The following is a 14,071-nucleotide window of genomic DNA, read 5'->3' as shown; positions in this document are numbered from 1 at the left end:
GATTCCTAATTTGTGGCCTGAATTTTTTATATACTCGCTGGGCAATCTTGGTATGGCTTGAAAAAGGTTCAATTTTTAGTTTGATTTTTTCAAATTTTGATTTGAATTAAGTTTTCATTCGAAAATATTATCTACAAATAAATTTTTTGCTTTGAATCGGATTCAGGTTTTTCACCTTCGAACATGTTAAAATCTCGTCAGTCTTACATACATAAATACACACAAATGCAAGTCAAATTATTACTATATTTAGAGCAGGCAAACTATGCTTGAGAAACAATAATTGCTCCGCAGTATCTGGACGTCAAATATATTTGAGGCTAGCATAGGCTTCTGTGGCTTCCGAAAAGAGACTCCGGCTATAAACGTTTGTTGCTGACAAATGACAAATTTTGAAATGGAAAAATAATAAATTGACGCTTTTGTTGGTAAATGGACTAACTAGCTGCTAACTTGCTTTGTGAACTGAGTTTTGACGAAAATTAAATAAAAACTGAACTACCCGTTACCCGTGCGGGTAGTTCTCGCTACCCGCAGATAACGGGTACCCGCAAGAATCGTGCGGGTATGCGGGTAACGGGTACCCGACCCGTTACCCGCGGCAACCCTACCCAAAAGTCTCTTCCAAAATTAATTCTTTCAATTCCTTGTAGTTCCTTGAAAAAAATTCGGCGACAAAAATAATTTACCACGTCACCCCCTACTTTTGCACGCTTTATTCAATAAAAATTATATCACAGCGTTAAAAAAATTATTCGGAAAGGTACGCGGTGCAAAACTTTACGGCCTTTAATTCCCCATTTGAATAACATGTCCCAAAAGTCTCTTCCATATGTCGTAAAGTTTTGCTCTTGACTGTATATGTACGTACATTTACTTTTACTGAATTGTAAGTGACGCGTCACACATACATAGAAGGTACATGTTTCGAGTGTTAGTGTCAATTCCGTTGCTTGCAATGCTTGTTAATTAATGTGGGTCATATTACTTCAATTTTTCAATAGCATTTATACCACACTCTAATATTAGCAGGATTATGCAGAATTTTGTGTATAAAAAATTTACTTATGTATTTACTTATGTGCATATTTACTATGAAAAATGCTATGTAACGCAACCTACTTGAACCTACACATTTCTTCGCACGGAGTCAAGTGCAAGGTTAACCTGTTCCTATATGTACTCGTGCAAATTTCGCAATTTATGTAATTTGTTTGTCTATCCTGTAGTTATGGCAACCTCTCCCATCCCATGTTTTACCCAGTTCATCCTCTAAGTTCATGAGTCGACATGCTCCACATGCTTGTCATTTTTGCCTACATTTTTATATTTGGTTTTAACTGTATGTATATATTTATACATATTTATCTCATCAATCAAAGAAAAAACAAAACAATTATATATTAGCGAAGCAAACAATTTTACTGAGCAAAAAATGGAGACTGCAAACGTAATCATCCGACAATCAAATTCGCCACTAATAAGGAAACCAGTCACATTTTATCCTCAGTCATGGAATGTACGAAGGAACCATTTGATCTTCAGCTTATCGAGCTGAAAGGGAGGATAAAAGGTTTGCAAATTTTGATTCGCAAGATTTCCTAATAAACAAATAAATTTGCATGTATGCAATTTTGCAGAGCACGACCAGATCGAACCATTCAGTGATATTTTAGATGACAATTTCTTAACTGGATTTCTCCGTGGGAAGAAGGGAGACGTTGATAAGACGGTGAAATGTGTACGTATTTATACAAAACTTTACGAAGTTAAGTATGCAAAATGTTGTAATTTGCTAATCATTTTTTTGCAATACTAGCTGGAACACTATATACAAATGAGGACGGTCAAATATAAGAATTTTACAAAAACTTTCCGTCCATCCACGGTAAAATTGTTGGACCAGGGTGCCCTTCAGATGATGAAGCATCACGATCCATTGGGAAGGGTTGTATTATTAGTGCAAATTAGTAAGTCACTACTAGTGCAAAATTAATCGTAAAAATGACTAAATTCAATCCTCCAATATGTAATCTCGATTTTGCAACGTTAGCAAAAAAGGTTTGCAGATTTGCAAAAAAATGGCTTGAAGAAGATTCATTTGCGAACTTGCGCATGTCCATTGCATTCAAAAATATGTTGCGATCCGGACCGCGAATGAATCGCCTCATTGCAAATTTTGCCATTTTTTTCCAAGCCCAGTATTTACTTCGCATTTTTCAAAATTATGTGACGATCCGAACATGTGAGTTCGTAGTGAGTACTCCGATTACAAATTTTGTATTTTTTAGAAAATTGGTTCCCATCCCAATTTCCTGTGGACGAAGCGATCGCCGCCGCACTTTTCATGATGGACGAAGGAATTCGTCACTATTTCGCCACAGGCAATGAGTTTGTCACGATTGTTGACTGTGCCGGAGCATGCCTTGCTCAGGCGAGGACAATGACGCTGAGAAATATTTTCCTCATGGTGGACATGTTCACGAAAAATGTTCCCAGCCGGCCGAAAGCAATTCATTTTGTTAATCATGGGTTCCTAATTCATAACCTGCGCCGTGTGATAACCCCTCTGCTGGAGAAGAAGCTAAGAGAACGGATACGAACAAAAGATCTGGCTCATTCCATTTGTAAGCAACACGTTTGATCGAGTACCAGGAAATAGAGGTGCTAAACCCTGCTCCCTGGTGGTGGCTGCCTGACCATGTATTTTCCTCTCTTTGATATGAGAACACCACACAACTTATGCTTTGTCAATGTTCCCGGCCACGTAGGAACACAGAATTATTTACTACTGTCTACACAAGCAGCCCATGTTAATTTTGCCTTTTCGAAAAATCGCCAAAACTCCAAGACGGACAAAAATCGCGTGGGGTTTTAAACTTTTTTGTTTCCTCAGGCCCAAAGGCATCGATTCGCTTATCTCTCTATGAGCGATTCTTGTCCGTCTTCTCGATAATCGAGTTTTTCAATACATTTTAAATTTCTGATTTTTTTGAATTTTTGAATTTTTGAAAATTTTTCATAGCAAAGAATGATCAATGAATGAAATCTGTAAATGTAACCTACCCCTTTGAACCAACACTTACCCGACGAAAGCATTTTCAATGCATTTGCAAATTTTCTTTGAACTGGGCCCCATTTTTCATGGTACTTTTCACTCTGCACTTTTCAACTTTTCGCCAATTTTGCAAAGCAGAGGGTTTTTCAGCGACTGCGATTTGCAAAGTGAAAAGTGAAAAGTGAAAAGTCGAAACCGCAGAGCTTTTGAAAACTGCAGAGAAGGGACCCGTTTTTTAACGTTTCACTCTGCAAATATTCTCTACACTTTGCACAAAAAAGTGCAAAAGGTCAAGAGGCACTTCACTCCTCACTTTTCAAAACTTTTTACTCCGGCTCACCATCGGTCATTTTCGCTCCCTATAAGGTGGTTACCTCAGATTTTGTCCGGACTAATTTTAAATTGTCACGGTCAGAAATAGGCGGACCCATATTTTTTGCGTTTTTCACAATGCACATGTTTTCGCCTGTGGCGGAATTTTAAGGAAATTCAGCCAAAATAAGGAGTTTTCAAATGTTGTAGTTTTACTAATTTTTAACGAATTATTATCAAAAATTAAACACAATTTTTGCTCTGAATTACTTCCCTGAATTTACAAAAAAATTATAAAACTAGTAATTTAAAACAACATTAATGTTATTTGAATTTCTAAAAACTTAGAAATGGCATGCAAATATCAAATTTGTAAAATTTTATAAAATGAATTTTTATAATTTCGCTACAGTACTTCTTACCAAACATTGTGTTAATTTTTAAAATCGGGTTCAAATTCGGAAAGTGACAGCGTTTTAAAAAATCCTGATTTTTTAAATTCCGCCACTGACGAAAACACGCGCATTCTGGAAAACCAAAAATACGTGTCCACTTATTCCTAAGTGAATAATTTAAAATTACTCCAGTCAAAATCGGGGTTAAACACCTAACACCTCTTCATTGTCAGATAGACAACTAATCCCAGTTAGTCTCTCAACGTACATTTCCTCGCAGATTTCGACCAAAGTAGTTTCTATCGATCACAAATTTAATTAGTATGAAATTTGTAACATTTGCATCCGAAGAGGATAAAACGTGGTAAATCGGTGCATTTTATAGGTCATTTTTTCTCAAAACTCTCGCTTCTCGTCACTATTTTTCAAAATAATTATTTCATTTGTATACATATAGCTAATTAACTCGACTTAATTAATGTTAATAAATTTTTTACAAAAGTTTATCCTATTAATTTTAAATAGGTTAGGACGCCGTTGGTACAAATATTTAAACAAGAATCTGCATGATAAGAGTTTTGCAATTTGTCGTTGTTCCTCGCACGAAGCACAATTATGAAAATTCTACTTTGTAAATGTTTCTACCAACGCCTTTCTTTCTTTCTTTTAATTTATCGACACAAAATTAGGATAAACTTATCCAGGGATTTTTTAACGATTTTATAATTAATATTAATTAGCAATTACAAAGATGCGGAAGAAGGGCTGAAATTGTAAAAATTGGTTAGTTAAAAAAATTTCCAAATCGCAGGGATAATTTTGACTTGAAGGATATTTGCGAGAAGTGAGAAAATGTTACTCTGCAAAATGTCTTTGCATTTGACCCTTTTCTGCAAAGTGAAAAGTGCAGAGTTCACGATGCATAAAAAACGCTCTGCCTTGTCACTTTTCACTTTTCCGAAAATGCAGAGTGAAAAGTGCAAAGTGAAAAGCGTGGCCATGAAAAATTGGGCCCTGCTATATCTTTGCGAAAAAAATTAATTTTCAAATTTTGATTTTTATGATATGTTGTATTTTATATTATGCATCTATGATAAGATTGTGGACAAGATATCAAATATGGGTGCGACGACGATCGTGTGGGTTCAGATGGAATGAGCCATCTGTTAATAAATTTAATAAAAGTGGTGCAAGAATGGTTCGCACGTGCGAAAGAGACTGCATGAGATTTCTCTGCATGAGAAATTGCATATCGACACAATGTAAAACGTGAATTTTTTTATTAAAAGATTAGCATGTTTTGCTAAAAACTTAACCTTTTTATGCAATTCTCAAAAAACGTAGGGGCAAATTTTCATGAAACTTTCCTTATAGTTAGAAATGACAGTGATACATTAATTCCTAAAAAAAACTTTATTACACAAAAAAGAAGCTGAATATTCAAAAAATTGCGGAATTCATATTTGTCCATAATTCGAAAAAATAGCGATAATCTTTAAATTCATAATTCAAATTTCTTCAATTACACAGATCCACTTCCATTCTGACGTTGAACACTTGCATGACCACATTCCTTCAAGAATTCTACCCTATTCTCTCAAAGGCGAATTATCCCTCGAGGATGCAATAGATTTAAACACTATTCCCAGAATCAAGAGTAGCGATGAATTTTATGAAAGACTTTCCAGGTGGGTTTTTGAAAGTCTGAAAGTTTAAAAAATTGTTCAAATGCAAAACAAATAAAAACATTTTTGCAAAGTTTTCAGCCAACTCGACAACACAACTCGACACGGGGATAAATCTAGATCTGCTTCGTCTCGTCGACGATCGTAAAATTATTTTACTATGTCAGTGATATTCTAAATATTCATATTTTTAGCGAAATAATCGCAATAGTTTTAAACCCATCGATTTGTGGTTCAAATTAATAATACCAAGCTTGTATAACTTTCTATCCAATTTTACAATACTCATTTTATTTTTAAATCAGTGTTCATAATTCGCACGGTGATGTCTGTAAGTAAACACGAATGTATATTTAACTGCTTTTAACTTTAAGCCCAGTATCTGGACAATATTGTAATAAAATTTATATAATACTCGTATGCAAACATTTCATTCCCACCATGACGAAATATCCATACTTAATTTCTCGTCACGCAAATAACTTATATAAACTGATAATGTGTGTACGTCCAAATAAAGTAAAACATTCGGTTGCAATCGGCCTCATTCATTAACTTTAATCGCAGATAAATAAGTATATACATTTAAAGTGATTTTGCAAATGGGAAGACCACAAGTTGTGGTCCACAACGCAAATACATAAATAAGACTAAAAAAACCCTCAATTTGGAAGCTCATTTCACACGTATACAAAAACTCGTGTATGCTTGACCCTGTCGAAGCCTTTTGTTTATGCATAAATAGTTACTTTTATATATAACATGTGTTGTTAAATATGTAACTTGTTTTGTTGTTATTTATCGAATCATCAGACAAAGCAAAGTTTACCATGTGCGTCACTACAATAGAGGAAACGGTAACAAACAAAGGTGCATTTTGACGTAGATAAAGAAGCAGAATATATGTATGAACGTACAATTATGCAGTTGTTTATGAGTCGACTTCACTTGATCAACACGTACATAATAATTTAGATGATTACGGTTTTTTTGTAATAAAATTGACATTTGACACCTCATTGTAAATAGTATAGCGTTTGTATTTATGAGATACATTATTGACGTAAATATCAGTATATATGTACATACGCCAGTATAATGTAAACTCAAATAGGTGTAATGCTGAATAACGTATGTTCTCATATTTGAATCTTCGGATTTTAGATTTTATGTCAAATCAGGGCTATGCACAAAATATGCACATGCACAACTAAAAACATTTTGGTAAATTTTGCAAATGGGTACACCTAATATTGCAACGAATTAGTACAGACATGATTTGAAATATTCACCCCGATTTAATTATAATATAACACGATCTACGTAGGTACTCAAATTCATGAACTTTGGACACTTTCTGGTGCCAAGTATATATGCAAATTGTTTAATTAAAATACTGACTTTTATGCATAAATGAACAGAAGCAAACTACCTTTTTAGGTAAATACAATTAAATAATTCAGATCTTACTGAATAAATTGCATACATGTTCACACTCCAGTCTTCAAGTGTGCAAATATATGTATCACACATTTCAAACAATGTATAATGTCAATGTCCCATTAACAAGATAGCTGTCCAGTATTCTTGTCATGATTGCTATTTCATGTTTAAAACCTATATACATACATAAATACGTGTATAAATACTATATACATAAGTATGCGTTTGTGTATCAACACTGAAAAAATACAATATGTGTGCACCTATGAATTAAGAATTTGTACACTAAACCAGCTAAAAACGAACTTTTACTCACACGCAAGTTGTGAGTCACAGATCCTAAATCTCAAGAATATGTAAGCAGATTCAACCCAACGTATTCCTCCTCAATAAATATATCCATACATTTTTACAATTCCAGACTCAACTGTAGCGTGAACTTGGTGGTTGTGTAAATGTCGTAATTTTTTGTGTATCTCTCTCAAACTTTAATACATAGTATACAACTCGCTGATCTCTCGCTCCCCTTTTATGCATAGATACATAGATATGTACATAACATATACGTAACCCATTCCTGATTCCTTACCCACATTTTAACCAGTTCTCGTCCACTAGTTCTCCATGCTCCTCCATATGATTGTCATTCTTTATGCTACGTATACTTCGGTTTAACTGGATGCATCATCGGCCAAGAACATCGACAAGTAATTGCAGAGTGAGGTAGTTTTTAGTACCATGGGCAAAAAAGGGTCACGAACATGCTTAATTCTTCAACAACCAAATACGCATATAGCAACCAAACTAGTCATATTTGATCCCCAGCAACGAGATGGACGACGAGATATTACGTGCAGATGACCAATTTGGTCTCGCTCTTATCGAGTTGAAAGGACGGATAAAAGGTTTGCAAAAATATTTTTGCATTTCATCTAATTTGATAATATGTAAATGTGTGCAAATTTTATCTGCAGAACACAACCAGATTGAACCATTCAGTGATATTTTAGATGACGAATTATTGGTTGGATTTCTTCGTGGGAAGAAGGGCGACGTGGCCAAGACGGTGACATGTGTACGTATTTGCATACATATTTAGTTCTTTTGCAAATTGATGAATTTGCTAATTTTTATTTTTTTGCGATACCAGCTGGAACACTATATTAAAATGAGGACGGTAAAATATAAGAATTTTACAAAAATGTATCGTCCCTCCACCGTCAAAATGTTGGACAACGGTGTCGTAAACCTCTTGAAGCATCCTGACCCATTGGGGAGGGTCATTTTAATGTTTCAAATAAGTAAGTCACGTTGTTAGAAATCTGGGATGCTCACGTGGGTATTGATATCTCGGTGTTAAAGTTACTACCACTTGGTATTAAAATTATATCATTGCTGATATGGTAAAACTTTAATACCATATCATATCATAGGGATATTATACCACACGGTATTACCAATACTTATGTATTAATACCACTTAGGTAGAGTCATACATGAATACCGCTTGGTATTATGTTAATACTGGATTTCTAAGAGTGCATGCAAAAACGTGCAGAATTTTGCTTAAAATTTATGTATGAATCCGATTCAATCAAAATATTGCAATTCTCATTATTACTTTTAGATCATTGGTCCCCATCCGAAATTCCTTTTGACGAAGCGATTGCCACTTCCCTTTTCATAATGGATGAAGGGATTCGTTCCTATTTTTCTGCTGGAAACGAGGTTGTCGCGATTTTCGACTGTGCAGGATTCTGTTTCGCTCAGGCGAAAACGATGACGCCGAGAAATATGATCCTCCTTCTGGACATGTTCATGAAAAATATTCCCAGCCGGCCGAAAGGAATTCACCTCATTAATCACGGCCCCCTAATTCATAACCTGTTTCGCATAATAAGCCCTCTGCTAGAGAAGAAGATAAGAGAAAGGGTATGAAATTGTGAATTTTTAAGAAATTTGATCATACAATTATTTAGAAGATAACCACTCTAATTTTCTTCTACACCATTAAAAATCTCACATAGTCAGGCAGGCATTGTTTTCTTGGTGGTAAATTTCTTACCGCTTGGTATTGAAACTAAATATACCGATCCGTAAAAATTTCCTACCGATACGGTATTTTAATTCGTAAATAGAGATTAGGTGTAAGTTATAAATTCGCAAATTTTTCTTTTTAAAACTGCGATGCCAATTTAATGATTTCTGAAACATGATTACCCTGAAAATATTATTTCCGATAAAATAGAAATTTGCTACACTTTAACATTTATATACCATGTTTCCAAAAATTATCCAAAACAGTTTATCCCTAGTTCTTAAAAAAATTGTGAACATGTTTATACACAGATTGCTTTAATTAAACAGGTCCACTTCCATCCCGACACGGATCACTTGCATCGCTACATTCCTCCCCACATTTTGCCCTACTCACTCAACGGCGAATTGTCCTTAGAGGATGCTACCGATTTGAGCAACATTTCTAAGGTCCGGGGTAACGATGCATTTTATGAAAGACTTTCCAGGTAAATACAGATTTTGAAAAAAGTGAAAATATGTAGGCATAAAACAAAAATATGTATGCATAGATAAATTTTTGCTCATTTCCAGCCAACTTGACAATGCAACCCGCCACGGAGAAAAATCTTTGAAATCGTCATCTCGAAGAGGGCTATTCCAATTGTAACTACTCAGTAAATATATTAATTCATATTTTTAAGTAAATATTTAATGTCAATAATTTTATAACCGGTGAAACCACAAACGTCAATCAAATAAAGAATGAATCCAATATAAGTACTTATGTATGTATTTCCAGCATGATTGTAATATCAATCCTGTCAGATTTAATTGTCATAAATTATTCGGGTTTTATTACGCATAAATGTGTATGTAATTACAACGTCTAAAGCTCAAGTGATTATGCAGATAAATGTACAGAAGCAGTGGCTGCGGACGGTAATTTGGACCGTGGGGACATTAGAAGTATATGCATGTATGAGCCGCTAACGTTGCGTCTGCGGCGGTCGAAAAAAATCTTGCTTGTCTATTTTCAAGCTCGATAATTTCTTTCGAAAAAAATGCAGTATTTGAAAAAAATGTTAGGCATAATAATCTGAAAATTAGAAAAATACAAAAGTTTCAGGAAAATTAAAGAAAATTGGAAAGCAAAATTTACCATCTGGTTGTTTCGAAATCAATTATATATTTGAAAACTATTTATAAAAATCAATTACCTTACCTCGATTTGAGTTTGTCGTCGATCTTGAGTCCCACTTGACGGTGGGGACAAATGAATGGCACGTCCCCACGTCAAAATTTCCGTGGGGACCAAATGCTAATGTCCACCTAATGCGGCTAGGCCACTGCACATATATAAGTACTTGATAACACAATTAGTAAGCCATACTCATTCCTAAACATGTCCCGTATTTTCATTATCATTTACACAAATGCGTGCCCACTCCTTAGATAACAGGACATAATATACATACATATTTGCACATTACATACATTCATATACTCACAAATCTCAAATACTACGAAAAATCTCGATTAAAAAAACACATTCATTCATTTCTCAATGACAGAGTCAAGGGTATGTTCTTAAGGTGAAGTTGTTCCCGTGTGGCAGGTTGTGTAAATGTCGCAATTTTTTTATATCTCTCTACCCATCCTGCACATATTTTAACCAGTTCATCAACTCACTATACATACACCTGCCACTTTTGCACACATTTTTATTCTTCGGTTGATGCATCATCAAGCATCAACCACTTCGCTCAATAATTGCAGACTGAGATACATAGTTCTATGCATCACGACTAATCACGAGAAGAAAAAAACTGAGGGCGAATAACAATAATTTTCCAGCCAAACACGCAAATAACAACCCAACTAGTCATATTTCTTGCCCGGTGGAGAGATGGGTGAAATATTACGTGCAGAAGATGACCAATTCGGTCTTGGTCTTATCGAGTTGAAAGGACGGATAAAAGGTTTGCAGATTTTTTGTTTGCAAAATTTTATAGCATCTTAATTTGCGTCCAATTTTGCAGAGCACGATCAGATCGAACCATTCAGTGATATTTTAGATGATAATTTCTTAACTGGGTTTCTCCGTGGGAAGAAAGGCGACGTGGATAAGACGGTGACTTGTGTAAGTATTTAATTTGCAAATGAATGATCTACATAGTTACTCCAATTTTTGCTAATTTTTTCGCAAACTAGCTAGAACATTACATAAAAATGAGGACTGTAAAATACAAGAATTTTACAAAAGCTTACCGTCCATCCTCTGTGAACATGTTGGATAAGGGTGTCTTTCAGATCTTGAAGCATCCCGATCCGTCTGGAAGGGTTATATTATTAGCGCAAATTAGTAAGTTAAATATGCAAAAAAAAAATCGCAAATTTTGTATTGCAAAGTTTTCTTTAGATAATTGGTTCCCGTCCGAAGTTCCTTTCGACGAAGCGATCGCCACCGCCCTTTTCATAATGGACGAAGGGATCCGATCCTATTTCTCGGTGGGAAACGAAGTCGCCGGGATTTTTGACTGTGCCGGATTCTGTTTCGCCCAGATGAGAACGATGACGCCGAGAAATATGATCCTCCTGCTGGACATGTTCATGAAAAATATTCCCAGTCGGCCGAAAGCAATTCATTTTGTTAATCACGGGTTCTTAATTCATAACCTGTACCGTGTGATAAACCCTCTTTTGGAGAAGAAAATTAGAGAACGGGTATGGAATTGTGTAAATTTTTAAGATATTTTGGATTTTGAAATATGTAGTGGAGTAAGATTTGCATGGAATGTTTTGCATGACTTCAATATTTATTGAGGCCATGGAAGAACTCATTGTTACTTTGTTGTTTAATCCCATTTTTTGCATAATTCGAAGGCAAAATTTGCAATATGTAATTTTCCTTACAAGCCGCAATTGCAAATCCTCCCCGAATAGTATCGCTCTGAAATTACGAATCTTCTATAATTCGTCAATACAATAAAAAATAGTGTGTGTTTGAAATTACTTTTTAAAAATGAAAAATTTAGTTTATAATTCTGAAATTATAGGCTAGTTGTTCTCAATTGGACTTAAATAAATTAACAGGCCCGCTTCCATATAAAACCGTATTTTTATATACTTATCTTTGCTCACAAAATTCGCAAAAATAGATGCAAATCTTAATATATGTATATATGTATTTCTATAATTAAACAGGTCCACTTCCATTCCGACGTGGACCATTTACATCATCACATTCCTGCCAAAATTCTACCAAACTCTCTCAACGGCGAATTATCCTTGGAGGACGCAGTCGATTTAAGTGTCGTTCCCGAAATCCGCAGTAACGATGACTTTTATGAAAGACTATCCAGGTACGTATATAGATAGATACTGTATTTAAAATGCATAAGTTTTGCAAATATGTATATGGAAATAATAAAAAACACTAAACACATGCAAACTTTCTAGCCAACTTGACAATGCAACTCGTCACGGGAACAAATCCCTATCCTCATCGTCACCTCGTAGATGACTGCACTCCAATTTTTAGCTAATTAGTGCGTCAGGTCCCATCTTGCAGTAAATTATCCTACTAATCTATATTATAAGCTGGAAATGTTTGTCGGCAACGAAAGTGAAAGTTATTTTCCGTGACGGAAGTGAAAGCAGGGAAAGTTAAATTTCGAACAGCGCGAAAATTCAAAAATTTTAATTTTAAACCTAAATATGAGAAGATGTGGTTATGGGGTCGTTGATGCCTTATGGTGGTTATACATGGCAGCCTAATAGTGGTTATCGTGTTGTGGGGGCCTGGTGATGGTTATGTTAGGAGTGGATATCTTGAGGGCTTTCTGATGGTGGTTGTCTTGCAAGTAGTTATCTAGTGGTTGTTATCGGGGTGTGGCGGCCTGGTGGCGGTCATGTTGGCAGTGGTTATCTGATTTTGGTTATCTTGGGGGCTTTCTGATGATGGTTATCTGGTGGTGGTTATCAGGGTGTGGCTGTCTCACGGTGGTCATCTGGGAGTAGTTATTTGATGGATTGTCGTTTGGGTGTGGTTGCCAATGCAGATCATTGCCAATGGCGGACTACGCTGGTAAAGCTGGCAGAGCCAAGTGGGTGCCAAACAAACTGCCAGTGGCACTGCCATTGCCAATGGCAGACTAGGCTGGTAAAGATGGCAGAGCCAAGTGGGTGTCAGACAAACTGCCAGTGGCACTGTCATTGGCTCTGGCAGAGATGACTGAGCCAAATGGGTGACATTTAATTTCCCACTTTAACTTTCGTTGCAAATTACTTTCACTTCCGTGGGCGTCAAATTGTTTTTTAAACAAATATCTACAACAAATTTAAATCGTGAAATTTTGATAATCTAATCATCTCTCGCCCGGCGGGAGACGGGCTTATACGCTAGTTATGTATATGTGTAAATAAATACTATGTAACCGGTGAACAATTCACCAATAAATTTATTAGCGACAACGCAATTCCTCTCTTTGTGAAATTTCTTGTCCAATTTTGCAAAGTCTGTATTTCATGAGTCAATGTCGATGATTAAATTTATAAGAGGGTAAGCGTGCATGTCACCACTTGAACCATTGTGGATTCCATAACTGGACCATACATATTTTGATAAAAAAAGTTATATAACACACGTGTGCAAATATTACATTCTCATCATGGTAATCATACCTGATTTCTCGTATCACGCGCAAATCAATTGATTTGTAAATTTACAACATAGGTATGTATACATATATAACTCGATAAATTGCGTGGGTTCAAATAAAGTCAAGCGACGTTGGGTTAATGATGATCTCATTTACTAACCTTAATGACAGATAAATAAATGCATACGTATTAAATGTGATGCAGTAAATGGGAATATTTATTTGTACTACTGATATAAACACCTTTGGACCTTCGGTTCGTTTCAAATAATAAAATTCCCGTATGTGTTTGACCCTGTAAAAGTCTCGTTGGTTATAAATACGCAAATATGTATTTGCATAATCAGGTGAAATTTGAGTGGAGTGCAACAAAGTCATTTATTCATATTATTTATTTGCATATATGTATTTTGTATAAGTTCAAAACCAGTTTTTTTTCTTGGTGTAACGAGTCATCAGACAATGCAAAGCTTCCCACGTGCGTCACTACAATGAAGG

At 35.3% G+C, this 14,071-nt stretch overlaps 3 protein-coding genes across 5 annotated transcripts; all 3 read left to right on the top strand.

The window, feature by feature from the left end:
• Positions 1-1,254: 1,254 nt before the first annotated feature.
• Positions 1,255-5,869, top strand: LOC110849761 (retinaldehyde-binding protein 1). 3 transcript variants are annotated; one of them, XM_035851986.1, is made up of 6 exons: positions 1,255-1,573; positions 1,641-1,741; positions 1,820-1,970; positions 2,292-2,664; positions 5,296-5,453; positions 5,525-5,869. In XM_035851986.1, the coding sequence occupies exons 1-4, from the start codon at positions 1,513-1,515 to the stop codon at positions 2,642-2,644; spliced, it is 666 nt and encodes a 221-aa protein (XP_035707879.1). In that variant the 5' UTR covers positions 1,255-1,512; the 3' UTR covers positions 2,645-2,664; positions 5,296-5,453; positions 5,525-5,869. The 3 variants fall into 3 exon arrangements, with proteins under 3 accessions (XP_035707879.1, XP_021952897.1, XP_021952895.1); XM_022097205.2 differs by having other exon boundaries at positions 1,256-1,573; positions 2,292-2,627; positions 5,532-5,869; XM_022097203.2 differs by having other exon boundaries at positions 1,256-1,573; positions 2,292-2,627.
• Positions 5,870-7,515: 1,646 nt separating this feature from the next.
• Positions 7,516-9,696, top strand: LOC110849821 (alpha-tocopherol transfer protein). Its single transcript, XM_022097273.2, has 6 exons — positions 7,516-7,798; positions 7,868-7,968; positions 8,044-8,194; positions 8,521-8,825; positions 9,261-9,418; positions 9,504-9,696. Exons 1-6 carry the CDS (start codon positions 7,726-7,728, stop codon positions 9,577-9,579), a joined length of 864 nt encoding a protein of 287 aa, XP_021952965.1. The 5' UTR covers positions 7,516-7,725; the 3' UTR covers positions 9,580-9,696.
• A 935-nt stretch (positions 9,697-10,631) lies between these two features.
• Positions 10,632-13,390, top strand: LOC110849840 (retinaldehyde-binding protein 1). The gene is made up of 6 exons (XM_022097302.2): positions 10,632-10,891; positions 10,952-11,052; positions 11,124-11,274; positions 11,332-11,636; positions 12,117-12,274; positions 12,372-13,390. Exons 1-6 carry the CDS (start codon positions 10,819-10,821, stop codon positions 12,433-12,435), a joined length of 852 nt encoding a protein of 283 aa, XP_021952994.1. The 5' UTR covers positions 10,632-10,818; the 3' UTR covers positions 12,436-13,390.
• Positions 13,391-14,071: the final 681 nt, after the last annotated feature.

Source organism: Folsomia candida, unplaced genomic scaffold (genome assembly GCF_002217175.1).
Source record: "Folsomia candida strain VU population unplaced genomic scaffold, ASM221717v1 Fcan01_Sc005, whole genome shotgun sequence".
Taxonomy (NCBI): domain Eukaryota; kingdom Metazoa; phylum Arthropoda; class Collembola; order Entomobryomorpha; family Isotomidae; genus Folsomia; species Folsomia candida.
The sequence above is the reverse complement of the archived record's forward strand: the minus strand, read 5'-3'. Positions and strand labels throughout refer to the sequence as shown.